General features: G+C 53.1%; 1 protein-coding gene across 4 annotated transcripts in view; it reads left to right on the plus strand.

Annotated features, from left to right (window-relative positions):
- Rab11fip4 (RAB11 family interacting protein 4) overlaps nucleotides 1-26,302 on the plus strand; it is a 77,194-nt gene that overhangs the window by 25,019 nt on the left and 25,873 nt on the right. Inside the window, exon 1 of one of the 4 annotated variants that reach the window (XM_059271306.1) lies at nucleotides 15,594-15,822. The exons of 2 other annotated variants lie outside the window; for them this stretch is intronic. In XM_059271306.1, coding sequence (XP_059127289.1) covers nucleotides 15,793-15,822 — 30 coding nt within the window. In that variant the 5' untranslated portion in view covers nucleotides 15,594-15,792. Of the gene's footprint in view, nucleotides 1-15,593; nucleotides 15,823-17,048; nucleotides 17,213-26,302 lie in introns of those variants that run through there. One more of the 4 variants, XM_059271308.1, reaches the window with a different exon arrangement.

The raw sequence follows: 26,302 nt of genomic DNA on the forward strand, positions 1-26,302 counted from the left end.
CTTTGCTGGCCACACACACTCTGGGTTCCGATAAATTCCCAATCCCATTAGCCAGGCCGGAGCTGTCTAGAGAAAACAGGTGGCCCTACAGAGCAGGGAGCTCAGCTTCCCAAGGGTCTGAATGTCCCTCAGGGACACAAGGCCCCAGGGGAAGCTGCCACCCTCAGTCTGGAAAGCTGGACGTTTGTTATGCTAATGTGCATCGACACACAAAACTTCCCCAGTTTCTGGAAGAATTCACACTTGGAATCTTTGCCTTTGGTCTCAGCAGCCTGCGAACCTCATCCTGTCTGGTGCTGGGTGGGTGCACCAGGACCCTGTGCACCTCAGTCTTCGCCTCAGCTACCGAAGAGCTGCTGCTCCTAGGGTCTCACTTTCTCCCTCAGCCTTCATTCTCTCCTCTGCCTGGTTCTCATGCTGTGTTCTGTGTGTTGGGGGCCACCTTTGTGAGCTTGTCCCCAATGACCCGCGGAAAGGGCTTTGTGTCCTGTCTCTTTGGGTTGCCCGTGGAGCGTCCAACACTTGCACCCACTGCCCACTGCTCTCCCATCCCAGCTGCTCAGGAAGGGCAGCTCCTTTAGGACCTTTTCCTCTGCTTTCATCCCTGCTGTGATGGAATGGGTCCAGGGGTCAGTGGCAGCCCGCTCGCTCGGGGCCCATTCTAATGAAGGAAACGGAATGCCTGGGCAGCCGAAACTGGCCCCTTGCAAACAGCCAAGGGAGAGCCTGCCCTCACGGAGAGCGTGCCAGCTCTTGTTTGCCCCAGCCTGGTATTCTTAGACACAGACTGGGCCATGGGGCCCCCAGGGATGGGCCCAGGAAGGGGAAGGTGACAGAAAGCAGGTTTATTTAGGGTGAGTGGTGCCTTCCATGGCATGGTGCCTTCACAAACTGGAAGAGCAGACGGTACATCTAGGGTGGGAGTCAGGACTCAGATCTAGCAGGATTCTGATGCCAAGCTCTCGGGACTCTGGAGTTGGGACCCTTCTGATCAGAAGTTCTCTCTCCCTCCCTCTTTAGAGAAGGCCACACAGCTACAAAGCTGCTCCTTGGACAGCCACATACTGACCCTATCCAGGGCCCCTTCTGCTGGATTTGGAGGGGCTGTGCAGAGTGGAAAGGGCTTGGAAGACAGGCAGGCTAGCATCTTGGCCCCGCATTTCCTCTGGCGAGCAAATCTTTCTGAGTCTCAGCTTCCTCATCTGTGAAATGGGAAGAATAGTATATACTCAGGTACATCCACATTTGGAGTCAAGGCACAGCAGCACATCCTCGTTTTGCACGGGAAGACAATGGCAGCCCCTCTCAAGCACTTGGAGGGTCTAGGAGCTGAAGCTTGGGAAACTCGTACTGCAGATGCAGCTAGCTGCACCCTGCCTGGTGGACCAGGGTGAGCAGGGTGGACCAGGGTGAGCAGGGTGGACCAGCGTGAGCAGGGTGGACCAGGGTGAGCAGGGTGGACCAGGGTGAGCAGGGTGGACCAGGGTGAGCAGGGTGGACCAGGGTGAGCAGGGTGGACCAGGGTGAACAGGGTGGACCAGCGTGAGCAGGGTGGACCAGCGTGAGCAGGGTGGACCAGCGTGAGCAGGGTGGACCAGGGTGAGCAGGGTGGACCAGGGTGAGCAGGGTGGACCAGGGTGAGCAGGGTGGACCAGGGTGAGCAGGGTAACTTACACCAAGCTCTTTCCAGCCCCTGCAGCGTCAGCTCTGGGAAGCGCTCACTTTGGTCACTCACCCCTCCAGCTAGGGTGAGCACCATGGAACACACACAGCACCCTCGACCCCTGCCTTGGTGGTCTCACCTCGGAGGGGGCTGCCATATCCTGTGCTCAGAGCAGCACCAGACCTACGGTGAGCCCCAGCAAACAGTAACAAAGGAGCAAGGTTCCCAGGGGCCCTGCAGAGGGGAGGTTGATAGCAGCTACCATGACTGCCATGAGGAAGGAGCTACCTAGCAGGTGGGCAGCAAGGGGACAAATGCTGTTCCAGCCAGTAACCACCATGTGACTGGAACCTGACCCTAAATGCTCCCTGTGTGGTAGGTACTTTTTCCACCTTTTTATGGACGGGAGTATGAGGCGCTAGAGTCCCTCACCTGGCAGTCATGTCGGCCACAAAGCTGCTTGCTGGTTGTGCCTGGATGTGGGCCTGAAACCAGGTAGCTTTGTCCGGTGGTTAGATGCCGAGCCTGAAGCAGGGAAAGGCTTCCTTGCCTGAGGCCGGGTCTCCGGACCTTGGGCGAGCTTGTCACTGGGCAGGCCAGACTTGGACAGGTGGGATGATCAGGCCAAGACTGGTGTTGAGGGGGCCCTGTGAGGAAGCAGCCAATTCTGCCCTGGGGACAGGGGTCAGAGCAAGCACGGTGGTGATCACACTAGATCTCTAAAGCTTAGCCAGGTTGTCAACATAAAGCTTCATCGGGAAAGAAAATGCTGCCTGATCCCTCTTATCTATGGAACTTGAAAAATATTTTTTCAAGGAGCTGGCGAGATGACTTAAGAGTTAAGCTGCTCTCATGGAAGACCCATGTCAGGTAGCTCACAACTGCCTGTAACTCTGGCATTAGAGGGTATCAGGGCGCTTCTGGCCACCTTGCACACCAGCACTCATGTGTACATACCCACACGCAGACAGACAGACATATAACACATAATTAGAAATCATAAAAATAGGCTGGGCGGTGGTGGCGCACGCCTTTAATCCCAGCACTCGGGAGGAAGAGCCAGGCGGATCTCTGTGAGTTTGAGGCCAGCCTGGGCTACCAAGTAAGTTCCAGGAAAGGCGCAAAGCTACACAGAGAAACCCTGTCTCAAAAAAAGAAAAAATAAAAGAAATCATAAAAATAGGGGTTGGGGATTTAGCTCAGTGGTAGAGCGCTTGCCTAGCAAGTGCAAAGGCCCTGGGTTCGGTCCTCAGCTCCAGAAAAAAAAAAAAAAGAAAGAAATCATAAAAATGAATATTTTAAAGGTTGGGGCTAGGGTGTAGCTCAGTGGTAGAACACTTCCTAGCATGTTTGAGACCTGCCAGGGTTTGATGTCCAGCACCATGACAGGAAAAGCTTGGCTATGTAGCGATGGAAAATAGAATCGTTCCCAGGACCGGGTGGGGACTCGATGGCCAGAGGTGGGTCAGGTGTAAAGCAGCTGACGGATGAACAAGTCTGAGGAGCAGATTGCAGAGCCTGCGGCTGTGGCTGGTGGGAGTGAATCTTAGGAATTTTACTTCAAGAAGAGATTAAAGTTGCTTTCGAACCGGGCGGTGGTGGCGCACGCCTTTAATCCCAGCACTCGGGAGGCAGAGCCAGGCGGATCTCTGTGAGTTCGAGGCCAGCCTGGACTACCAAGTGAGTTCCGGGAAAGGCACCAAAACTACACAGAGAAACCCTGTCTCGAAAAAAAAAAAAAAAAAAAAAAAAAAAAAAAAAAAGTTGCTTTCGGGATGGGGTTGGGGGTGTGTGACATGATAGTAATTATTCCACTATAGTAGCCACGGTACTAGATATGTATCTTACATGCGATATATATTTTTAGAGTTTGTGTGGAGGGGGTGGTAGCTTGATCTAGGGTGGTGACAGCCATTGAGTGCAGACTCAGGACCTGCCGCTGTGAGGCCTGAGGCTGAGAGAGGCCTCCTGGCTGGTCACTCCCAAAGAGCTCTGGGTGAATGCCTGGGTAGTTAGCTAAGTGCAGCGGGAATGGGGCTGAGGAACAGCAGGTTTCAGGGGAAACCAGGCATCTGGTATGTGGATATGTTCCCTTTGGATGCCTCTCAGATACTGGGGCCATGTTACCAACAAGTGGAAGTAGGCGTCAGATCCCTGGAGGTTCCAGGCCCTCATTCTCCCATTCTTCAGAAGTGTGTGCTGCCGTGGCGGCGCACGCCATTGATCCCAGCACTCGGGAGGCAGAGCCAGGTGGATCTCTGTGAGTTCGAGGCCAGCCTGGTCTACAGAGCGAGATCCAGGACAGGCTCCAAAGCTATGCTGAGAAATCCTGTCTTGGAAAAAAAAGAAAAGAAAAAGAAATGTGCGCTGTAGTTGGCCCTCCCCGGGGGCCATCTGCCTTGCCAAGGAATTGTAGTCGCTCCTGGAACCACCTGCATTTCATAGCTGGCCAAGAGAGATAACAAAACCTCTGCCTTCCTGCTTCTTTATGGACCACTCGGCAAGATGGTTCCTACTCCGGAGCCCTGTGAGGTCCGCTGAAGCCCCTCTGCTTCCAGCTCTCCTTAGACTTTCCCAGGTCTGGTGGCTAGGACACTCTGACAGCTTCCTCCAAGCAGCTGGGTGAGGGGTCTGGAGCCCAGGACAGGGGCCAGGCTGGGCAGCAGCATGCAATGGAAGTTAAAGCCACAGGTCAGACAAGACCCCCAGCCCCAGGGAGGAAGAAGGACAGGGCTTGAAGCCCAGGGCAGACCACATTTAATGCTGAGGCAGGCACAGGGGGAAGTCTGTACCTTTGGGGGGTGGGGGGGCTCAGGTGCTGAAGACTTACGTCATCGCAGATGTATTCACTGATTCAGGGCTGGTGGCAACTTTATATAAAGAGTGCAGCCACTGCAAGTCACAAGAGGAGGCTGGATATGGTGGTGTGTACCTGTAATCCCAGCACTTTGGGAAGCCGCAGCAGGAGGGTGAGGATTTAAAAGCCCTGTTTTAACCAAACAAGACAAAAATAAAATAAAACAGAGGCTGGGTGTAGCTCAGCCAGTAGAGCGCTTGCCTAGCATGTGCAAGGCTCCTGGGCTTGATTCTTAGCACCACATAAAACTGGACATGACAGTGCATACCTGTACTCCTAGCACTCAGGAGGAAGCAGGAGCATAAGGAGTTGAAGGTCATCCAGTTACATATCCAGTTTAAAAACAGCCGGGGACCGGTGGTGGTGGTGGTGGTGGCGGCGGCGGCGGCGGCGGCGGCGGCGGCGGCGGCGGCGGCACATGCCTTTAATCCCAGCACTCTGGAGGCAGAGGCAGGCGGATCTCTGTGAGTTCGAGGCCAACCTGGTCTACAGAGTGAGTTCCAGGACAGCCATGGCTACACAGAGAAACCCTGTCTCAAAAACAAAACAAAAACCCAGCCTGGAATACACAAGGCCTCAAAGCAAACTAGTGGGCAGGAGAGATGGCTTAGCCGTGGAAGACTAAAGACAACCAAAGAGCAAACAAAACCCAAATCACAACGGGACTGAACTGCGGTCCACCCTGCCGTTCAGGTGAGAGCCCCAAGCCGAGAGACTAGGTAAGTACGGGTGGTCAGCAGCAGGACTGTTGGGGGCTGTAGCCTGAGCAGAGCGGATGCCAGGGGACCTCACCCCTATGAATGTGGCCTTGTGGTTAAGTCAGGACAGCAGGAAACCTGGCCCGAAAACAGCCTCACTCTCCCCACCCCATGGGCCTCCTCTGGGCTCAGCCTCTCCAGTTTCCACCTGAACACAGTGGCTCCTTCAGCCCTGGGCTGTGGTTTCTCCTTAAGTAGGAAGAACAGTGGCTCAGTGTCTGGAGGCCGGGCGTCTTTGGTTTCCCTTTGCTGAGCCCAGCCCTGGCAGAGAAGCCACAAAGAGCTTGTGTGTGTGTGCCGAGAGAGGAGAGGCCAGCCCCAGTTCTCCGACCAGCCTTCTGTTTATCCAGGGATAGATTGGACAGGCCCAAGGAAGCTGTGGCATTGGGTCCTCTTGGAGTCGCCCCAGGCTTTCTACCTTACTGATGCTGGGTCCTAGGCTCAGTGGCTCTACTGCAGAGCTAGGCCTACAGGCCTCCTGGTGTCTGCCGTGGCTGGGGGGGGGGGGTCCACTGAGATGATTAAGGAGACAATTTTGAGGGATTTGTTTGCTTTGAAAGTGGAATTATAAGCCTTTTAGTGTCTTCTGACCAGAAAAATCAGTCTATGCTCATCCATATCCAGTAGTTGTTTGGGTGTGTGTGTGTGTGTGTGTGTGTGTGTGTGTGTGTGTGTGTGAGAGAGAGAGAGAGAGAGAGAGAGAGAGAGAGAGAGAGAGAGAGAGAGAGAGAGAGAGAGAGAGAGAGAGATTTCCTAAGACTAATGACGGGCCCCATGGAGTCCCTTGCAGAGGACCTCATTTGGGGCTGAGAATGAGCAGATGACTAGAAAGGACAGGAACATGCTAAGGGTTGTCGGAGGGCCTCATGTGAGAACCAAGCCTGAGCATCCATCCGTGGGACTGAGGAGGGGCTGAAAGTGGACACAGCTGAGGCACATGTGGGCAGGTCCCCAAGACCTGGTGTGAGCTGCACCTGCTGAAAAGCCGCCAAGCTGGACAGTGGACACCTACCGAACAGGTGACAGAGGGAAGTGGAAGCCTGCCTGGCCCAGGCAGGTCAGAGGCAGGTCTCAGCTCTGTCCCCAGGCTGTGTCCCTAGGCCTCATCTGTGGTGTGGATCCAGCCACCGCTGCCGTGTAGCTGGTGAAAGTGAAAAGCACGGAGAGAGAGGCCCACAGCAGGCAGGCAATAATTGGTAGTTCTTACTAAGAATAAGCTGCCAGGGGCTGGGTGTGCTGGTACACACCCTTTAATCCAGGACCTGGGAGGCAGAGGTGGGTGATCTCTGTGAACTGGAGGCCAGCCTGGTCTACATAGCAAGTTCCAGCTACAGAGAAAAACTCTGTCTCAAAAAACAAATAGCAATTAAAAAAAAAGAAAAGAAAAAGAAAAGAAAAAAGGAAATTATCCTCATTGGGGTCCAGGCCCCATGGGACAGAGCATGTCTCCCAGATCTGTTCTGAGGAAAGGCTGTTGGGTCTTGAAGGAGGCCTCTTCGATACCCTCAGCTGTCTCCTGTATGTCTTGGAGCTGGCCTGGTGTCACATGCCTACACTCAGGAAGCAGACGACAGTAGGGTCACCGCAGGTTTGCCGCCAGGCTGGGCTACACTGCAAGACTGTCTCAAAAAAACCTACAGATATGTGTCTGAGGAACTCTCCAGAAGGTTCTGCTAACTCACACTCCGGCAGACTCTCTGCTCTCCACAGTGAGTGAGTGAGTGATCCTCTGTCCCAGACACATAAGGAGCTGGAGTTCTAAGACAGCCGGGGACATGGACCTTGTCCTCGGGAATTGCAGTCTGGTTGGGAACCTGATAAAGGCCGGCATACATTGTCTGCATCACAGCAGCTGATCTTGGGCTTCAGGCATAGCGATCATGACCCAGGGAGTCATTGTCCCTTGACCAGACAGGGGAGTCTTTATCTGGAGGTGACAGCTGAGTGGAGTTTTGCAGGATAAACAGGAGTTTTTTTGATAGTCAGAAGGGACCAAACATTTGATAATAAAGCAATAGTCTCAGTCTGCTCCCAGCGCCTAGACCAAGCTTTGTGATTAGGGGAGAGCCATTTTTTTTTTTTTTTTTTTTTTATGTACACTTCAATTCCCCACCTTTCTATTTCCTCTTTTTTTTTTTTTTTTTTTGACACTGCCACCCCTTTTGAGACCAGCCCCCCTCCCCCATCCCCCACCCCCAGTTTGTTCTTGCAAACTGGGGATTGAACCTAGAGTCTGGCACGGGCAAGGTCAGTGCTCTGTGCTGAGCTACACCTCAGCCCTCTATGGCGCTCAGTGTTCTGCTCGCCCCGGGGCCGTTGTGTAGCCGAGCCAGGCCTGAAGACCGCTCACCTCTCACAAGCTCGACACCCCTGGGTGACTGCAGAGTCCTTGAGGAGCCACATGCCCAGCCCTGGCCCTGGGGTGGGTGTGCTGATGAGAGGCAGAGGGGCTGGAAAGCAGAGCCTGAGGTGAAGGAGGCCTGGCCTCTGCCAGAGTTGTAGCTGACGGACGAGAAAGAGGCTAGCAGCGGCCCCTGACGATAGCAGAGTCTCAGCTGTCCAGGCAGCAAGTAGGCATACAGTGACCCTTTCCAGATGCAAAAACATTGCCTAAATCCTGGGGCTGCCAGTCTTTGCACCCCAGAGCCTCTCTATCCCTCACCCTGTCTTGTTTTCCCCCCTCTCTTTCCTCCCTCCTCCTCCCCTTTGTATGTGTTGGTTTCCATGTTGTTCTTGAGATAGGGTCTTAGGCTGTAGCCCTAGCACTCACAGTGTAGCCCAGGCTGGCCTTGACCGTTTTCTTCACGCTTGCTTACCTGACTTCGCTGATACAGTGCTAGTTCTGTAGCACCCAACCAAGACTTTGAACTGCTCTCCGCTGTACCCACAAGACCCACAACAGCGCCGGGCACATAGCACATCCTCATCCTTTAGGAAGGAATGAAGGAACAAAGGACACCTTCAGCCAGGATCGTATATATGCCTTCCTTCCTCGGACTCACCTGAGCAGTTTTTACCCAGGGCCATCCGCGAGCACCTGGCTTTTGCCATTAAGTTGCCAGCAGCCAGTGGACAGTTGTAGACTCTGAGTCATCAAGGAGCAGTGCGGGCCAGGGGCCACTGCTTTCCCTTTCATTCTGAACGCTTGCCCAGGTTGGCAGGGAATTGATCTGGGTGGGGTGAGCCAACCCCAGTCCAGGGGAGGTGAGAGGTGAGCCTGGGAAGAGGAGTATTTGTACTGCCGTGGGTGTGGTGGGCAGTTACCTGATGTCACCGAAGGAAGGAAAGGAGTTTCCCTTCTAGTCCTCCCTATTCTGAATCAAAAGGAACCTTGTCCCTCTCCCTTCCCCAGCCACCTCTTCTTGGTGACTGTGTGACTCAGAGACGTGTGTCAATGAGGAAACATGCTTTGCTCACCATCATCCCCTCCTGTCCTGGGTTTGAATGACTAAGAAAACCCACTCTTCGTGTGGGCACTTGGAGCTACAGGCCCAGCATGGTGCACAGGCCTTCAGTCCTAGCATTTGGGAGGCAGAGGCAGGCAGCTCTCTCTGTGCATTAGGGGCTAGCCTTGTCTACATAGTGAGTACCAGGCCAGCTGGAGTTACTTAGTGATACCCTGCCTCAAAAAAAAAGGAAGGAAGAAAGAAAGAAAGAAAATGGAGCTGTGTACCTTGAAGACCTGGTCCCACCCAAACCTCACAGGGTCCAGCCAGATGTTAGGAGGGAGCCTGGCCTGGGGACCTGATGGCTGCAGAGGACAGACACTTGTTGCAGGGTCCATTCTGGGGTAGCACAGGGTGTGCTGTGGAGGAATCTGCACCTGTGCTGTGCAGCCCCATCTTTGCAGGGGAGACTTTGTGGACTCGGGAGAGCTGACCAAGGATAGGGAGCGGGAGAGAGGATGGTCCTGCTTCCCAGGGAGATGCTGGGCCCGTCCCAGCCCCTGGCACAAACCCAATAGAGAGGAAGAGGCAGGCTCAGGCTTCCAGGGGCCTCCCAGGTTTCCTGAGTAGGAGATTGGAAATGACTTTCCTTTGGGGTGACAGGCCACTGCCACTTAGGCTTCTGCCTGCCTGCTTGTCTCTCTCCTCTTTTCCTAGGCCACTGTACAGTCGTGATTCATCCACTATATTCTGGGACTGGAAGCTGAGACTTAAGTCACAGCTGACACTTTCTAAGTGGGGACTCTAGGAACCTCTGAGGAGAGGTGACAAAGGTCAAGAGCATGTGGTACAGTCCCAGCAGGCTTTGCTGCACAGCCACACTGTATTGAACAGGAGCCATGTCCAGGGTGTGTGTGTGTGTTGACAGAAGCAACCCACTCATGTGACCCAGAATGACTGATGTTGACAGTTCTGGTTAATGACTGATGTCCATCATAGAAAGCTCGAGACTGGGAGGGGAAGGGGAAGCCTGGCTAAGATCCTGGCTGTCACAGGTGATTGGACAGCAGGGAGGAGCGAAGTCATTCCCAGATTGGGGCTGCTTTCGGGGTGTGGTTATACTGGAGAAGAGGTTATAAATGTGGCCTCACGTGGAAGACCATATGCCAGGTAGGCAGAAGCGAAACTCGTATTTTTTTTTTAATCTTAAGAAATGTTATTGGGGCAGTGGTGGCACACACCTTTAATCCTAGTACTTGGGAGGCAGAGGCAGGTGGACCTCTGTGAGTTCCCAGCTAGCCTGGTCTACATAGTGAGTTTCAGGACAGCCAGGGCTCTGTAGAAAGACTCTGTCCAAAAAAGTTTTTTTTTTTTAAATTTTTTTTATTACATTTATTTAGTGTGTGTGGAGAGCAGAGGACAGTCTGTGGGAGTCAGTTTTCTCCTTCCATCATGTGGGATCCAGGGATTGAACTCGGGTCACCAGTCTTCATGTGACTTTACTGGAGGAGCTAGCTTGTTGGCCATTTACTTATTTACCTGCTTGTTGGCTTGTTTGTTTTCACTCTAAGTATGTGCATGACGCTGGGTGGCGTGTGCCACCAAGTGCATGTAGACGTCAGAAGGCAACTTTGTGAAACAGGGCTTCTTTTAATTTTAAAATTGTGTGTATATGTATCTGTGTGTGGATATGTACATGTGAGTCGAGAAGAGGGCATCAGAGCCCTGGAGCTAGAGTTATGGATAGTTGTAAACTTCCTGCTGTGGGTGCTGGGAACCGAACTGGGGACCTCTGCGAGAGCAGTGTGCATTCTTAACCGTGGAGTGGCTCTCCCTTTTAGCAGTTGCTTAGAGGTTATCTCTCTCAGGCAGGGTCTCCACTGAACCCAGGGAGGTTCAAAGAACCGAGTGTGAGCCCCCCTCCCCCCCCCCTGCTCCGGCCCCCCCCAGACTTAGTTGGCTGTTTTCTGTCTGCTGTCAGCCCTCAGCTGTTCTCTGCTCACTCAGCTAAGGTTGGCAGGCATCAGATGCTTGGGTAATGTTAACACCAAGTAATGTGCCCCTTTCCTGCGTTCAGTGTTGGGCGAGCTGCTGGGTGCTGGCAGCGGAGAAAACATGGTTCTAGGAGAGGAGGAACGTGCTGGCCCAAACTGACCATCCTCTCTTCATCTACATCACCCAAACCACGTGGTTTGGGAGGGCAGGACTCCTGCTCACTGACATGTTCTCTGCCAGCTTCTACCAACTCTGGCATCCAACTTCATAGGAGTATGATGTGTCCAGCCCGACAGGAAAGTCGGTCCCATGACAGAAAGAATCAATCGTTCAGAGTGGCTGGGCCATCCAAAAGTTATTCTTGGATACATTCTCTGGAAGAATTGTCTGGAACAGGATTTGGTTTGAATGTTGGTTTTTTTCAACTCAAAAAGAAAGTCAGGCCGGGCAGTGGTGGTGCACACCTTTAATCCCAGCACTCGGGAGGTAGAGGCAGGCAGATCTCTGTGAATTCGAGGCCAGCTTGGTCTACAGAGAGAGTTCCAGTACAGCCACAGAGAAACCCTGTCTGGAGAAAAAAAAAGAAAAAGGAAAAGAAAGGAAGTCAGTCAGTCAGTCAGTCAGATCCCTTAGGAGATTCAGTCCGCTGGTCTAGCCAGGTGGAAAACCAGAGCAGGAAGGCTAGGGCTCTGACTGGCAAGCAGCATCAGGGCCCCAACCCTCTCTGAGCCTCAGTCTCTCTGCCCATAAAAGGGGCAGAAGAGTACAAGAGCTACTTATGCACAGTTTTCCCGCCTTAATACAGTTTGACTCCAAAATATATAAAACACAGCCATACTTCAGGGATGAGGGAATGCTAACTGAAGACACCTGATGTCCCCAACCTCAAGGACAAGGGCAGGGTGCTCTGCTCAGGAGCAGAACTGTATTTCCCGCTAACTCACTCTTGGGTACTCTCTTGGGTACCCAGTGCTGGGTACTGAACCCAGGGCTTTGGGCATACTTGACAAGATATCTTCCAGTGGTGCCACATTGTCAGCTCTTTTCTGTTAATTCCTTCAGCCTTTTGTTATTTGTGGGTTTTTGGTGTTGTTTGATTGTCTTTGTTTTTGTTCTGTTTGAGACAGTCTCATGGTGCAACCCTGGCTGGCCTAGAATTCCTACATAAACCAGGCTGGCATCGAACTCTGAGAGATCACAAGCCTCTGCCTCAGGAATGCTGGGATCGAAGGCATGCACCACCATCCTGGGCTTTGTTTCTGTTATTGTTTTGAGACAGTATCACATAGCACAGGCTGGTCTTAAACTCCACAAATTGGAGCGATAGGCATCTGCCTCCATTCCTGGCATTATAGGTGTCTTCTTGTTGTTGTGGGTTGTTTTGTTTTGTTATAGTTTTCTTCATGTTTGTTTGATTTTTTGGAGTTAGGGTACAGGGTGGTCCCTTCACAATCTAGCTGAGGATGACCTTGAACTCTTTATCCTCCTGCTTCTACCTCCCAAGTGCTGGGCTTACACAGTGCATCACAACTTTAACCCCCTTTAGCCCAGGGACACAGATTTGCCCTGAACTCTTGGGTCCCCACATGTTATTCAGTCCTTAAAGTTACTCAGTCTGGTTACCACCTCCACCTCAACATCATTGGTCCCCTGAACCCTGCTGGCAGGTGCCAGGCCTCTCCTGGAAGTTAGCGGTAAATTCCCCCACAAGTCCTTTCGGTTCCTCTGTGCTCTCCTCTCTACCCCTTGCTGGAAGGATAGTTGTTAGATGGGGGTTAGTTGAGGTGAGGAACCTCTCTGCACAATTATTCTTTAATCAGAACAATCAGGGAGTGGATACTGTGCATCCGGGTGAATGGGGCTTGGAGTTTTATAGGGCAGAAAAGGGAATTTTGGAAGACTCTCGACTGCAGACCTATTTTTCCACTTTCCCAAGGTCGTAAATTTTGGTGGAGGTCCTAATCATGTTGACATCTGCACCAGGTGTCCCCCTGGCATGCTGACCCTGCCCTGGAGCCCCCCTGCTCCTGATTGCCCAGGGAGCATGTTAAATCTTCCTGCAGGGAGTTTCTCAGCTGGCCTGAAGCTTCTTGACTATTAACCCCTCATATAGTTAGTTAGCAATGACTTCTATTTACCCAATGCCTTGCATCCCATGCTAAGAATTGTTTGGTCTTATTTTGAGCTTCCCAACATTTAATAATGTTTAAAATTGCTGGGCAGTGGTGGCATATGCCTTCAATCTCAGCACTAGGAAGGCAGATCTCTGAGTCTGAGGCCAGTATGGTCTACAGAGCAAGTTCCAGGACAGTCAAAAAAAAAAAAAAAAAAAAAAAAAAAAGAATGCTTTCTTGAAAAACCAAAACAAACAAACAAACAAGTTTAAAATTACCGGTCTAATCTAAAATGCCCATTGCTGTTACCTCTTAAATCCTAAAATGTCAAAATGCCTTACTGGTGTTCTCTGGAGTGTGTAGATGAGTTAAATACAGTTCGCTCAGGGTCTTTAAGCCATGGCCCTTGGTTCTGGGGCCCACACACCTAATACTGAGTTAGACAGCTGCCCAGAGCTGCTGGGGTCATGGGGGCTATCAGTATGTTAATATGGGGTAATGGAATGTTGTAGTATGACAAGCATTGCTTTGGACAGGTACTTCGTTGTTTCATCCAAATCTCACACCTGAAAGAGGAAGTGTCTTATCTCTATTTTATAGAGGGAAGACACTGAGGCTCCAGCACATTGGGCAACTTCCTGCTGGTAACAGAAGGCGGTAGAAATGTTCAGTACATCTGAGCACCCTTATCACTTAGCTTTTTGTTTTTGTTGTTGTTGTTGAGAGAAAGTCTCACTTTGTAGCACAGACTGCCTTCAAACTCATGGCAATCCCCTGGCCTCAGACTCTGTTGGGGTTACTGGCAGAAATTACCATGTCCAGCTTACTTTGGTTTTCAGGACAAATAACCTAACCCACTTCCAGTGAGAAAAATAAAGAGGGCCCCACTGACATCACCCACTTCATAAAGTTCTTAAACATGTTATCCATGTTTTAAAAAAAATCAGAAAAGAGTGTATGCTTAACATTTAAAACATTTTAAAAGCCATGGCTGGGTTTCCTGGCTTGGGGTGGGCTAGGAGGGGCTTGCCAGGTAAATTTTCCCCACTGTTTTGGTTGAATGGCAGCAGAGACCCAAAAGGAATGATTGCCTTGGGTCCTGCTCTCTGGAGTAGTCCAGAATATGGGCTTTGGAAGCAAAGAGAAGCCAGGGTAGATCACCTGGACTCAGCCACATCCAAAACCACTGGAGGCCGCTGAGCTCAGGTCCCAGGGCCAATACGAGAGCATTTGAGAGTCCTGCCTTTGCCTAGGGCTTAACAGTCAGTGTGCTGGCTCTGAGCGGGCACACAGCAACCCAGGAGGTGGAATGTGGTGTTCCCTTCTCTCAACTGAGTCTCAGAAAGGTAATGGAAACTTCCAGGACAAAGAGCTGACAAACAGGACTCAAACCCAGGCCTGCCTTCCTCCAAAGCCAAGATACAGCTCATTGACTCTGTGTATCCAGGACTGTGGGACTGAACAGAGACAGCGTGAGAAACAGCCTGTGATGTCTGCACACAGTTCCAAAGGTCATACAGAAACTACAAGACATAAATTTAGAGAAGGAAGGCCTCAGGGGATGGAATTTCCCCCCTCACAGACCTTAGCAGGAACTTCCCCCTCTCACAGAACTCTCTCCTGCTAAGGCTGTCCAAGCAAACCTGCAACTCTGTGGGCTTTGAGCAGGTAACAGAGAGGTAACGGAATTTACTGCAGGGCACACTGTGTGGGGGAGAAGCTGAGAGCAAAGAGCTAGAGCAGTGGTCCTCAACCTTCCTAATGCTGCATCCCTGTAACACAGTTCCTCCCGTTGGGGTGACACCCCCCCCTGCCCCCGCAACCATAACTGTAGTTTTACTACTGTTATGAATCATAATGTAAATATCTGATATGTGACTTCTGTGAAACGGTCGTTCAGTCTCGACCCAGAGATTGAGAACCACTGACAGAGCATGTGGGCAAGCAGCAGAAAGGGGTGTGTGTGTGTGTGTGTGTGTGTGTGTGTGTGTGTGTGTGTGTGTGTGTGAGGTGAGGCCACCCTGCCCATACTAACCATACCCAAGTGTTTGTGTCACTTTGTAGAGCAGTAAGAACTCAGCATTGGCTTGAGGCCTGTCAGGAAAGTAATCTGCTTTCTTCAGTTACGTAAAACACTACGAAGTTGAAGGGAAACTGCCCTGCTTAACGTTTGCTGCTTGGCTTTTTAGTCCTAACATTGCCGCCTTGTTTAAACCTTGAACGATGTGAAGGCCTGAGCGGGATGGCGTTTCCGATGTAAGGCTCCCCTTTTTGCTGTGTTCTCCAGTTCTTGTTGCCACTTGTATCTCGGTGCTGGACGAACTAGGGCTAGCTTTCGCTTGGCGTGAAGAGAGACAAGTTGTAGGTAGGACTGAGGCTAAACAGATCAGACTCCAGCCGGTGGTGGGCTGGGGCAGGGTTTGGCAGGCTTTCCGTCCGTGAGCTCGAGCCGGGAAGTGCGGCCTGAATCTCGCCCAGTAGTGACATCAGTGACACTGCTTCGGAGCCGGCGGGAGAATAAGCGCAAACTCTAGGCTGCTTTGATCACCCCCGACCCGCCTCCACCCCGGGCTGCAGCAGCGGCGCGCCGGGGCGAGCTCCACCCACCGAGGCGCCGACCCCGAGGCCATTGGCGGACGCCGCCTCCGCCACCTGCCCCTTACCTTGGGTGGGCGGGGCTACCTGGGCCCCGCCCCCGCGGCTCGGGTTCCCAGGCCGCCGGGCCTCAGGACCCGCCCCCTGCACGGAGGCCCCGCCGCCAGAGCCTCGGGAGCACGGGCGCCTCGTGATGTCACGGCAGCTTTGATACAAAGAGCCCCTTCGGCCCACGCGGGTCTCCCGGCAACCGGTGCGGGCGGAGGCGGGACCGGCGGCTTCAACTGGTGCGGAGCAGCGCGCCGCCCGGATTGTTTTCGGAGCACGGTGCTGGCTTGGTCCCCGCGCGCCCCGCCCGACCCGGCTCCACAAGCGCCCGGCTTCTAGTCCATCTGCAGCGGCCCGACCTGCGGCCGGTCGGGGGATGCACACCCCGCCGGCTCCCGGATGCCAGGTAAGTGGCGGTCTCGGGACGCACCTGGCCTGGACCCGGGAAGTTGGAAGATCCGTCGGTCGCGTCCACCCTCTCCACGCCAACCAGGGAGATCGGGGTACCTGCGCTGTCTGGCGGGGGCTCAAAGGCGAAGCCACCGACCCCTCTGTCCGCCCCGGGCCCTCTGCCCAGCGCCCAGGTGGCAGCGTGAGCAGAACGAGTTCGGTGCCCAAGGTGGGTGGCCACGGTGCTGTTTCCAGAAGTGTTTTAGGGGGATTTGGTGGGGTTGGGAAGGGCGCTTGTCAGCCCACCCCCCCCACCCCCGCCGTCTACCCCCAACACACACATCAGCGCCCTGCTCTTGGCTGGGCTGCTTCTCTAGGGAGCTGTGTGTGGCGAAGTTTTTCCGTAGGTGATGGCGACTGCGCGGAGCCGCTTTCCTGCTGCTGCTCTTTCTCGGGGTATCTGAGGGGTCAGAAGATAAAGCCAGCCAGTTAAGGGTTTTGAGGCAGGACCTGCTTCCCCTCAGCGAGATGCTGCTATGGGTGGAGGTGTGCGCAGGCTGCCAGCTTAGGTCCTCGAGTTCAGTAAAAGCCCACAGTCCACCTCGGTGCAAGTTGTTGACACAACTGCTTCTCTGCTGCGACAAGTGTCTCCCAGGGCCTATCATCGCAGCCTCTGTAAACCTGGTTCCAACAGGGTCCTAGACCGTAATCCCTACCATTTGTCACGTCTCTCCATTCCTGCCTCTGGTCCTGCTTTTCCCCCAAAGAGCTAGAAATGACTTGTCCCCGGACTCCGAGAGACTCGCCAGTGTTCATTGATTTATAGGCCCCCTCAAAGGAGCAGAGGGATGGGGGGGGGGGCGCGGCGGCGTCCTGCCTTGTGCTTGGTTCTCACATTCCTTTGGGGTTGGGCCCCATGTTGCACTGGTTCCTGGTGATCTCCATAAACCTCTGCCTCCCTTCACAGAGCGAGCGGGAGGCAGGTGATAATTGCTTGCTTTCCCTCATTCCCTGGGGCAATTTCGAGGGCCCTCCCCCCCCAGGTGAAAGATGGTTTCTTTGATTGCTAGGGAAAGGAGGCTCAGTGGGAGGGTTTTACAGCCGCAAAGACTTCTTTTGGGCTATCTCCTCCACCCACCTTCACTAGCTGAGATCTCAGGTTTCAGCCCCACCCCCCCACCCCCACCCCCACCCCACCCCACCCCCGCCCAGGTTCTGGTACTGCGACAATGACCCAGACCTTAACCTGCTCATTGGCCTCTCAGGAAATGCAGGGTTAAATGCCTAGGGAACTTTATATGTGGGACGCATCCTTGCCCTCCCCGGGACCTTGAGTTCCTGGGTCTAATCTGACACTACCCAACTATCTTGAACGCTTGGGCCAGTTCCTGTGGGTGCTTTTGAGGGTGAGTACAGAGTGAACTGTGGAAGTGGGGGAAGCTGGTGAAGAATGTGGGGCAGGCGGATGTAAGCCACACAGCTTGGTTGGGTTGGCTGTCTGGTGGAAACCACTTTGGAATTTGGGTTCTGGGTTTAGGTGTCGGGATCAGAGTAAATGACAAGGTAAACCTGAGAGATAAGACTGGGCTTCAGGGCCAGTAGCCAGGCCAGGTAAGCCAGCTGGAAGGTCTGACCTTTGCCCCCAGGGAGATCTTACAGGGACAGACTGCCGGGAGCCTGTCCTTGGAAAGGTCTTTTAGCCAGGGAAGGAGGAAAGGCCGGAAGTTAGAGGGCCCACAGTGGTTTGAGCTGTCTTGGGAGGCTCGACAGGGCAGTTAGTTACATAGGGGCAGGGGAGGTTCCCTTTTGACCGACTGTGCCAGGCCTACAGCAAGCTGGCACCTCCCGGCCTCTTGCTGTCTGTCCGGGGAGGCTCTTTCTCTTGAGCTCTTCCTGAGGGCTGTCACAGCTCACTCCTCCGTCCTGCCCAGTCTGCTGGTGGTGCTGACTAGGTACCTTGTTTTGAGGGGCTGGCAGTCCCTCTTGGTAGTCTGTTGTGGCTCTGGTTTCTCCACAGTGAAGGTTGCCTTGAGGGTGTCAGGATTTTACTTCAGTGTATTTATTTTAGGTGAGGGTCAGGAGGGGCTGGGCTGGGAGAGATTTCCCATGAGATTGCAGATGGGTGGGCATCTCGGGGGAGGGATTGGAACAGCCTAGGCAGAGAGTTCCACTCTACCCTCTGGCCTGTGCTGTCTGCTGGCACAGGGTTTGTGTTTCAAAGGAAGATTCCTTGCCTGGCCCACCATCCGGCGTTTGTTAGTCTAGTGTCCTGGCCTCAGTGGTGCACAGGACCCTGGGGGGGGGGGGGGGTCCGTTTTGCCTGGGTCAGCTCTGCATTCTCTTGGCTCAGTAACTAGGTCTTTATGGCATCAAATCACTGGCCGTGAAATGAGGAAGGCCGCTCAGGTATCACTGCTAGACGAGTGGGGGTCCTGCCCTGACCAGCTGGGTGTACTGTTCCGTCATGCCCGACTGGCATTTCCCTGGACACGGTGATCTTCTTTCCTGGATGGCACTGCAGTCTCCTCTGTCGGGTGGCATTTCAGGGCAGAGCACTTTTCCCACAGTGCCTGGCACAGGGCAAGTGCTGCTTCGGTCTTTCCTTCCATAGAAATTTAGGTATCTGGTTTTTAAAGCCAACTTCCGTGCGCAGTGTCAGTGGGGCTCTTGTCGGTGAATGAAATGGATGTGAATCCTTGCTGCGTGGAGCTACGTTACGGGAGTGAGGCAGGACCAGCCAGAAGTCAGGCAGCCTGTGAGACGGGCTGGAGAGCAAGCAGGGAGGAAGGGGGGTAGGGTGGGTTTTCAACACAGTGGCCAGGGAAGTCATTGCTGAGAAGGGACATCGTGACAGAAGAAGAACAGGCAGAGGGACCAGCAACTGTAAAGGCCCCGAAGTGTGCGTCCTGTCTAACACGGTGTGTCCAGCGGGGCTGCGGGCTTTAGCCGTGCATGGAGACAGAGCAGGGGAGTAGGCTCTGCGGTACTGCTCCCAGGCAGCAGGGGGACAGGGTGAGAGCAGCCGTGGCCTTGACACTAGAAATGGCTGCCCAGGTCACCTGATATGGCTCTGCTGTCTCGCAGTCCTTGGAGGTGAGGGGTAAATGGCATCTCTCAGGGAAGAAAGATGTCTGTGTGACTGGTGCTGCTCTGAGCTTCCTGCCCTCAGCCTGAGTCTGGTCAGATAAGCCTGTCCACGTGACTGTGGATGGTTGCAAATCACGTGTTTTCCACCACACAACCGAAACCAGCAGAAGAAGCCTTGCTGGTGAACGCCGGTAGCTGTGTCCTGGAGCGGATAGCTGCTTGGGGCCCATTTCCTGGTTCATCCGGGTCAGCTCCTATCAGGTGGGGGCAGGACCAGTTACAAGACCCACTAAGTAGACCACACGCTGACATCTTCCTCGGCTCTGTCTCCATCTCTCTGCAGATCCTCTCTGGCGCCAGATGCCCTAGACTTCCCTCTACCTGTCTACTGTGGGCAGTTGGCCACATAATTCAGGGCACCTATCCCTTAAGGATCCCAGAGATGCCTTCACACAGCTTTGGGGTTCATCTCTATCTGGGGTTCAAAGTATGTGTTTTAGACACCTCTACCCATCCATTTTCCAAGTGTGGGTGTGACTTAAGAGTTAGGGTGCTGTTTGAGTTCCCGTTGGCTGGAATGAATGAGTGGCTATTTCTCCTGGGCAAGACTGTTGGCAGCTTTTAACTTGACCTCATTTCAAAGCAGCCTGCTCCAGAGGCTACAGTGGGGGTCAGGTTATGCTCTCCAAAGCCTGGGCTTGGAAGTCTCATTTTCTCATGCCAGGTGTCTGCACATAGCAGTCCCTACCAAGTGTCTAGGGCCTCATCATACTACTGTTAGCTACATGGAATTTAGCATCAGCCAGTTCACACGTGCCCATTAAAACTGATGGATTCTGGGTGGCCCAACCAACCTTACTCAGGATCCTACAGTTTTGTTAAGGAGCAAGAATGTGGATTCTCAGAACCTTCGTGGGTACCAGGGGAGCCTGTTGATCCCTTTCTCACTTTTTCCAGTGACCTAGGAAGGGGTCAATGGGGCAAAAGCAACAGCCAGGGATGTGTGTATCCTGGAAGGGTCAGCTGAAGGTCAGGACCCTCTACAGTGGCCCAGAGCCATAGCTGTCTGTGTGACCTCCAGCTCAGCCTCGTCTGGCAGGTAGGCTCTAGTGATGGCCGCGTGTCTCTTTTTTTTTTTTTTTTTTTTTTTTTTGGTTTTTCGAGACAGGGTTTCTCTGTGTAGCTTTGCGCCTTTCCTGGGACTCACTTGGTAGCCCAGGTTGGGCTCGAACTCACAGAGATCCACCTGGCTCTGCCTCCCGAGTGCTGGGATTAAAGGCATGCGCCACCACCGCCCGGCATGGCCGCGTGTCTCTTGACTGCACTTGACTTCTTTAGCAGAGAGAGATGCTCTCTTGCTGGTCAGAGATATAATTGATTCAACTGGCATTGTCTTCTCCGACAAGTGAGTTCTTTCCCAGCCGGGTCGACATTATTCAAATGAAAACGGAGATCTGAAAATGGCCCCCAAAGGGAGTAACACTGTTAGGAGGTGTGGCCTTGTCGGAGGAAGTGTGTTGCTGTAGGGGCGGGCTTTGAGGTCTCTTCTCAAGCTTCTCTCAGTGTGACAGTCAGTCGACTTCCTGTTGCCTCCTCTGAGTCAAGATGTAGGACTCTCAGCTCCAGCACCATGTCTGCCTGCATGCTGACATGCTCCCTGCCTTGATGATAATGGACTGAACCTCTGAAACTGTAAATGAGCCATCCCATTAATTGTTGTCTTTATAAGAATTGCCGTGGTCACGGTGTCTCCTCACAGCAATAGAAACCCTAAGACAGACAGTTACTAAGATCTGTGTCTTTGTCTGTGGGAGCCTTATCTTTAAAAGTTTTTTTAAAGCCAGGAGGTGATGGTGTACACCTTTGATCCCAGCACTCAGGAGGCAGAGGCAGATGGATCTCTATGAGTTCGGGGCCAGCCTGGTCTACAGAACTAGTTCCAGGACAGCCAGGACTACACAAAGAGACCTTGTCTTGAAAAAAAAAATTTGCTGGGCGGTGGTGGCGCACGCCTTTAATCCCAGCACTCGGGAGGCAGAGCCAGGTGGATCTCTGTGAGTTCGAGGCCAGCCTGGGCTACCAAGTGAGTTCCAGGAAAGGCGCAAAGCTACACAGAGAAACCCTGTCTCGAAAAACAAAAAACAAACAAAAAAAAATTTAAGTATCTTTTGTTTTGTTTTTAAGATTTATTATTATTCTTAGTTATGTGTAGGTGTGTGTATCTGTGTGGGGGTGTATGCATGTGAGTGCAGGTGCTCTCAGAGGCATCAGATTCCCCTGGAGTTGGAGTTACAGACAGTTGTAAGCCACCTGACGTGGGTGCTGGGAACCATTGAGCCAGCCCTCCAGCCCCTGAATTTTTTCTTTTTTAAGTGTGTGTGCACATGCATGTCCACTTGAGTGCAAGTGCTGGCAGAGGCCAGAGGAATTGGATCTCCTTGCAGCTTGCAGGCAGTTGTGAGCACCTGACGTGGGTGCTAGGAATCCAAATCCAGGTCCTCTAGAAGAGCAGTGTATGCTCTTCACCTCTGAGATGTCTTTCACCTCTGAGATGTCTTTCTAGCACCCCTCCCTTTTGAAAATAAAAACCAGAAGAAAAAACAAAAACCAGGACCTCGCTGTGCAGTCCTGGAAGACCTGGTGACTGTTCCATGGACTAGGCTGTTAACTAGGGTGTGGGAGAAGGCAGGGTGTTCTCTGGTCATCTTGTCCCCTGCCCCCACGTCCAAGCCTGGAGTCATAAAAAGAGAACCCACACTTTGTAGCCCAGCTCGCTGGAATGGAAAGAGGTTAGAGCCAAAGGTAGGGGTGTGTGTGTGTGTGTGTGTGTGTGTGTGTATATATGTGTGTGTGTGTGTTTGTTTGTTTGTGTATCTGTGTCTGTGTGTCTGCTCCTGGTTCACAATCGAAGTCCCTGTGTTCAGGCAGGAGAGCATAGAAGTTTTTCTTTTGTTTCTGCTCACTGGTTTCCCTAAGAGAAATGCCTGTGTCAACCCCAGCCTGTTCCTGCTCCTCACACACCCACCTCCCAGGGCCTGTTTGCTTAGGTAGAAAAATAGGTTTGGGAGCCTGAAAACATCTGAGTATGGACCTGGTTCTTGGCTCCATCCCTCACTGCTTGAGGTAGACTGTTGAATTCTCTGCCTCAGCTTCCTCAGCTTGGGCATGAGGACACCACAAGTGCCTGCCTGCCAGGCATGCCTGCCCCCTCGTAGCAATGCCCGGCGACTGTAGCTTCCCCAGCTTTTTCTCGGGATCATCAGTCCCCAACAGGGTGGCTAGCAGGTATTGTCTTGATGAAACAGGAAATCGGGTAGGGTGGGTGGTATGCCACCTCCTAAGGATCTGTGCAGGAGAAGCAAAGTCCTTCCCCATTGCCTTCATTGTTAAAGAAACCAGCTTGGTCTCTGCACATCAGCCTGGAGGTCCAAGTGACTGGCGCCTGCGTGGCAATCTGTGAATGAGATGCAGAGCACATTCTGAGGTGACAGCCTTCCCTCCAGGGGCTTGGTGTGGAGCTGCATTTGGCCCTTGCTTTCAGAGGCTGCCCACTCTGCAAAGCTCTACACAGGCTGCAGTAGTGTACAAGGGAGAGCACCCCTCACTCTAACCGTGATCTACCTGTGCCTGCACCTGTTCCCCGGGGTAAAGGCTCACTTGGAGCAGTACTCTCTGCCCAGCAGCCCACAATCCGCCGTATCCAAATGCTGCGGCTTGAGGTAGCTGCAGAGGCCGCAGGAAGTCTGGAGAGGGGCCAGGCTAAAAGGTGCAGGCTGTGCAGCCACTGGCCACATTAGATGACTGTCCTTGGTAGTCTTCCAGGGAGCCAGATGTACCTGCTTGTCCAGCTTGGCCACTTTGAGCTCTGCAGCTCCACTGAAGTGCGGCCAGACGGCCTGACTTGGCTGGTACAGTGGGTGGTGGTCAGAACAACTTCTGCCTGGCAGTTCAGGGTAATAACCTTGAGGTGCCGGCCATGTGGTGGAACAAGGTCCTTGTCTGCAAGGCGGACTTGGCCAGCACATCTTTGTGTAGTTATCTGTGCCGCTGTACCAGTTATTAGCAAAGGCTCGAAGGCTCTTACAGCGACAGTGATAGGGGACACAGAGAACGTATATACGTATGTGTCCGTGCTCGTGCACAAGTGTGAATGGAGTTGTCGACCACCGTTCGTACACACAGGATAAGGAACACTGGATCCCCATCCCCGCTACACTCGGGCCAGATGTGGAGACACCTTTTTCCTTTTGCATGTTGACATTTCAGATTGGTGTGTGTTGTACACTTGGAGGTGTGTGTTAAACTTAGCTGATCTCACGTTTCCGTTCTTGGGGCACTTAAATGAACAATGCATCTAAAACTGAGGTGTCTTGGATTTAACGAAACGTGGAAACTAGGTAACCTCTGGAGAAATTACATAATTTGCCCAGTTTCTGCAAAGCAGGGACAGGAGAGCCACCTGCAGTGGTAGCAGAGTTGATTGAGGCACAGTATAATGTGGTTCCAATGGGCACGCTTGCACAGGACTCACTGGCTCAGATCCCCATGGACTCTGCAGCTGTGTGTCTGAGCCTCAGGTTCCTCCCCGGCTACATGGGACCATGAGCCCCTAGTTGTTATTAAGGGGGGGGGGGAGTGTCATTGGTCAGCTTACTCTCTCTGCTGGGTATCATCTGCACACCCCTCTTCCTCTGGATTAAGAGAAGAATGAGAGCAGGAAGCTGTTACTGACCTCCCCAAGGTAGCAGTGGGACGCTGATGACGCTGATGTGACGAGAGCCTTTTACTAGTTAAATTAAAAATAAAGACTGTGTGGGTGGTTTGCCTCCCTTGAATGTCTCTGCACTGTGGGCCTGCCGCCTGCAGAGGCCGGAAGAGGGCGCTGGATCCCCCAGGACTGGAGTCACAGAAGGTTTTTAGCCACCTTGTGGGTATCTGGAATTGAACCCGGGTCCTCTGGAAGATCACCAAGTGCTGTTAACCACCGAGCCGTCTCTCTAGCCCCCTTGACTAGTGTGTAATCCGAGGGCAGACCCTTCCCGCCCCCCATTTTCTCATGGTGTCTGAGTTTTTGTTTTTTCCTGTGCTTTCCTTCAGCAGCTTTCTTGAAGATCTCTCCTCCCCTCTTTCCACACGGAGCGTCTTTGGAGTTTCCTGGGGAAGGGAAGGACAGGAGGATTACCCTTGGGTCTGTGCCGTGGGCTCTGCACCTTCTGCCCAAGTCCCAGTGCCACCGACACTGCTAGCTCCTGTTTGGGCAGCCTGTGTGTCTCAGTTTCCGGTTTTCCTGTGCCCAGAGTTGTCCACTGCGGTGTTGGACAGTCACCAAGAGTTTGGGGACTTTTCTGAGGCCTCCTCACTGTGCTAAAATCAGACTTGATCTTCAGGCCTCAGCCCTTATGGCTCTGTGATTGTGTCTGAGTTTCTGTCTGTCTGAGTTTCCCCTCTGAGTAGACACAACGCATGGTAGGTGCTTAGCAGATGGCCCTTCTCATCTGGTTGTGACGACTTGGTGCTTCTCTAAGTGACAGGGATCACAGGAGGGTCGGCGGATGGTGCTGTTGTATCCCATGCATGGATGGATGAAGGAGCTGTGGGCAGGGAGCAGTGGTGTAGTCACCCCCGTGTGCCGTGTTACCATGGTTTAGGGAGGACTGGGCTTCAGACGCTGGCAGGATGGAGGTGGAGAGTGGGCTGAGTCTGGTAGACATGTGGATAGCTGGGCCGGGACACTCACTGACGTGGGAGCAGGGTTTGGGGGCAGTGGACCATGGATGTTCCCAAGACCTGTCTTCCAGGACCTCAACCATGGTCCAGTGCCCCCAAACCCTGCTGGCTGGAGACTGGTTTTAAGAGTAAGTGGCTTCAGAGCTTGTTCCCTTAGGTCTGGTCTGCTCTCAGACCCTTTCCTGTCTTCTCTTAAAGATCCCGTAGCCATTCTCCACCTTCTGGGCACTCAGGGATTCACAGCCCCTCTTTCAGGTGGTAGCCATAACATCCAGGTACGGTGGAAGGTGGGCGAGATGACAGGAGCTTGGGGCATGTCAGAGGAAGAGCCTGTGGAAGAAGCCCTTGCTGATTTGAGGAGCAAGGCCCTGGTTCTCTGAGCAGGTTCTTTGAAGGCTCTCCTGTGAACCTTCAGCCTTTTGAACCCCAGGCTATGGCTGTACTCAGACCTAATGTCCTCTTACCTGCCCCATGCTGGGCAGGAGGGTACTAGCTGAGGCCACAGGACAGGATGGTGTGGAAGGGTACTAGCAGAGGCCATAGGACAGGAAGGCCCTCAAATCAAGCCTACAGGAGGAATGCTGGAACCCTGAGCTGATGAGGTGCAGGACGACAGAGCAGGGGGCTTCTGGATACAAGGCCCTGGCCTAGGTGTGGTGAAGGGAGGAAAGCCCAGTGGGACCAGCCGTCCCTCTCATGAGCCTGCTCCTCTGTCTGCTCCAGACAGAGCCTCCCCAGCAGCTGTGGGTGAGCACTGGCACCTCACTGGGCCGTCCATGGCCTGAGGGTTTCTGTGGCCCAGGGAGGAGGGTTGGTCCCCTTTGGGCTTCAGGTTTCAGGCTATGTGTCACTCCAGCCGGGGACACTCCCCAGCAGTGGCCTCTCTGGGAGTTCCACATCATCTCTCTTGAGACTACCCACACAGAGGGCAGAGAGCTGGCCACTGCCTCCCAAACCTTCACCTGAAATCTGGGCTCCTCCTGTCACAATGATAAAATATAGAGCTCCCAAAGCCAGCCCCAAGAGTGCTGGGCCATGTGAATAATTAAGCCCTCACTTCAAACAGCCACATCTTTCAAAGCTATAATTTGTAGCCCAAAATAGCTGCCTGTTCCAGGAGCCAGGAGCCCTTGTGCAGGCTTCAGTGTAGTGTGCATTTGCTTTGACGATAACACGTGAGTTGTCCCGGCCCACAGTTTCTCGGGAGAGCCTGCGGCACAGTGACTGTTGGGAACAGAATCTTCCCAGGGTGCTTGGGGAATTCTCATTGAGAACTTGGGGTCAGATGTAGTGGCAAGCCTCAGCACTTGGGAGGCAGAGGCAGGCAGGTTTTTGTTCGTTCCGGGCCAGCCAAGCGTACATACACACAATGTCTTGTCTCAAACACAAACAAAAAAGGGAGATAATTTAGATGGGTATCTGAAGTCAAGGGGTCCAGACTGAGGTGCCTGTGGCCCTTACTTGGTAGATGTAGATGTAAAGAGAGAGAATAGCAATCGATTGAGGGAAGCCTGGACTGCACTTGGAATATGGTTCTCTGTAGTGATGTCTCTGCACAGGCTATAGGGGGGAAAGCAAGAATTCTCTATGATGCATGGAGCAGGGTGGCCATGGGTGGTCTTATTTTCTCCAGGTGTGGCTGTGGCTCCCCAGATCCCCTCCGTGTGTGTGAGGAGATTTTC

Source organism: Peromyscus eremicus, chromosome 8a (genome assembly GCF_949786415.1).
Source record: "Peromyscus eremicus chromosome 8a, PerEre_H2_v1, whole genome shotgun sequence".
Lineage (NCBI taxonomy): Eukaryota > Metazoa > Chordata > Mammalia > Rodentia > Cricetidae > Peromyscus > Peromyscus eremicus.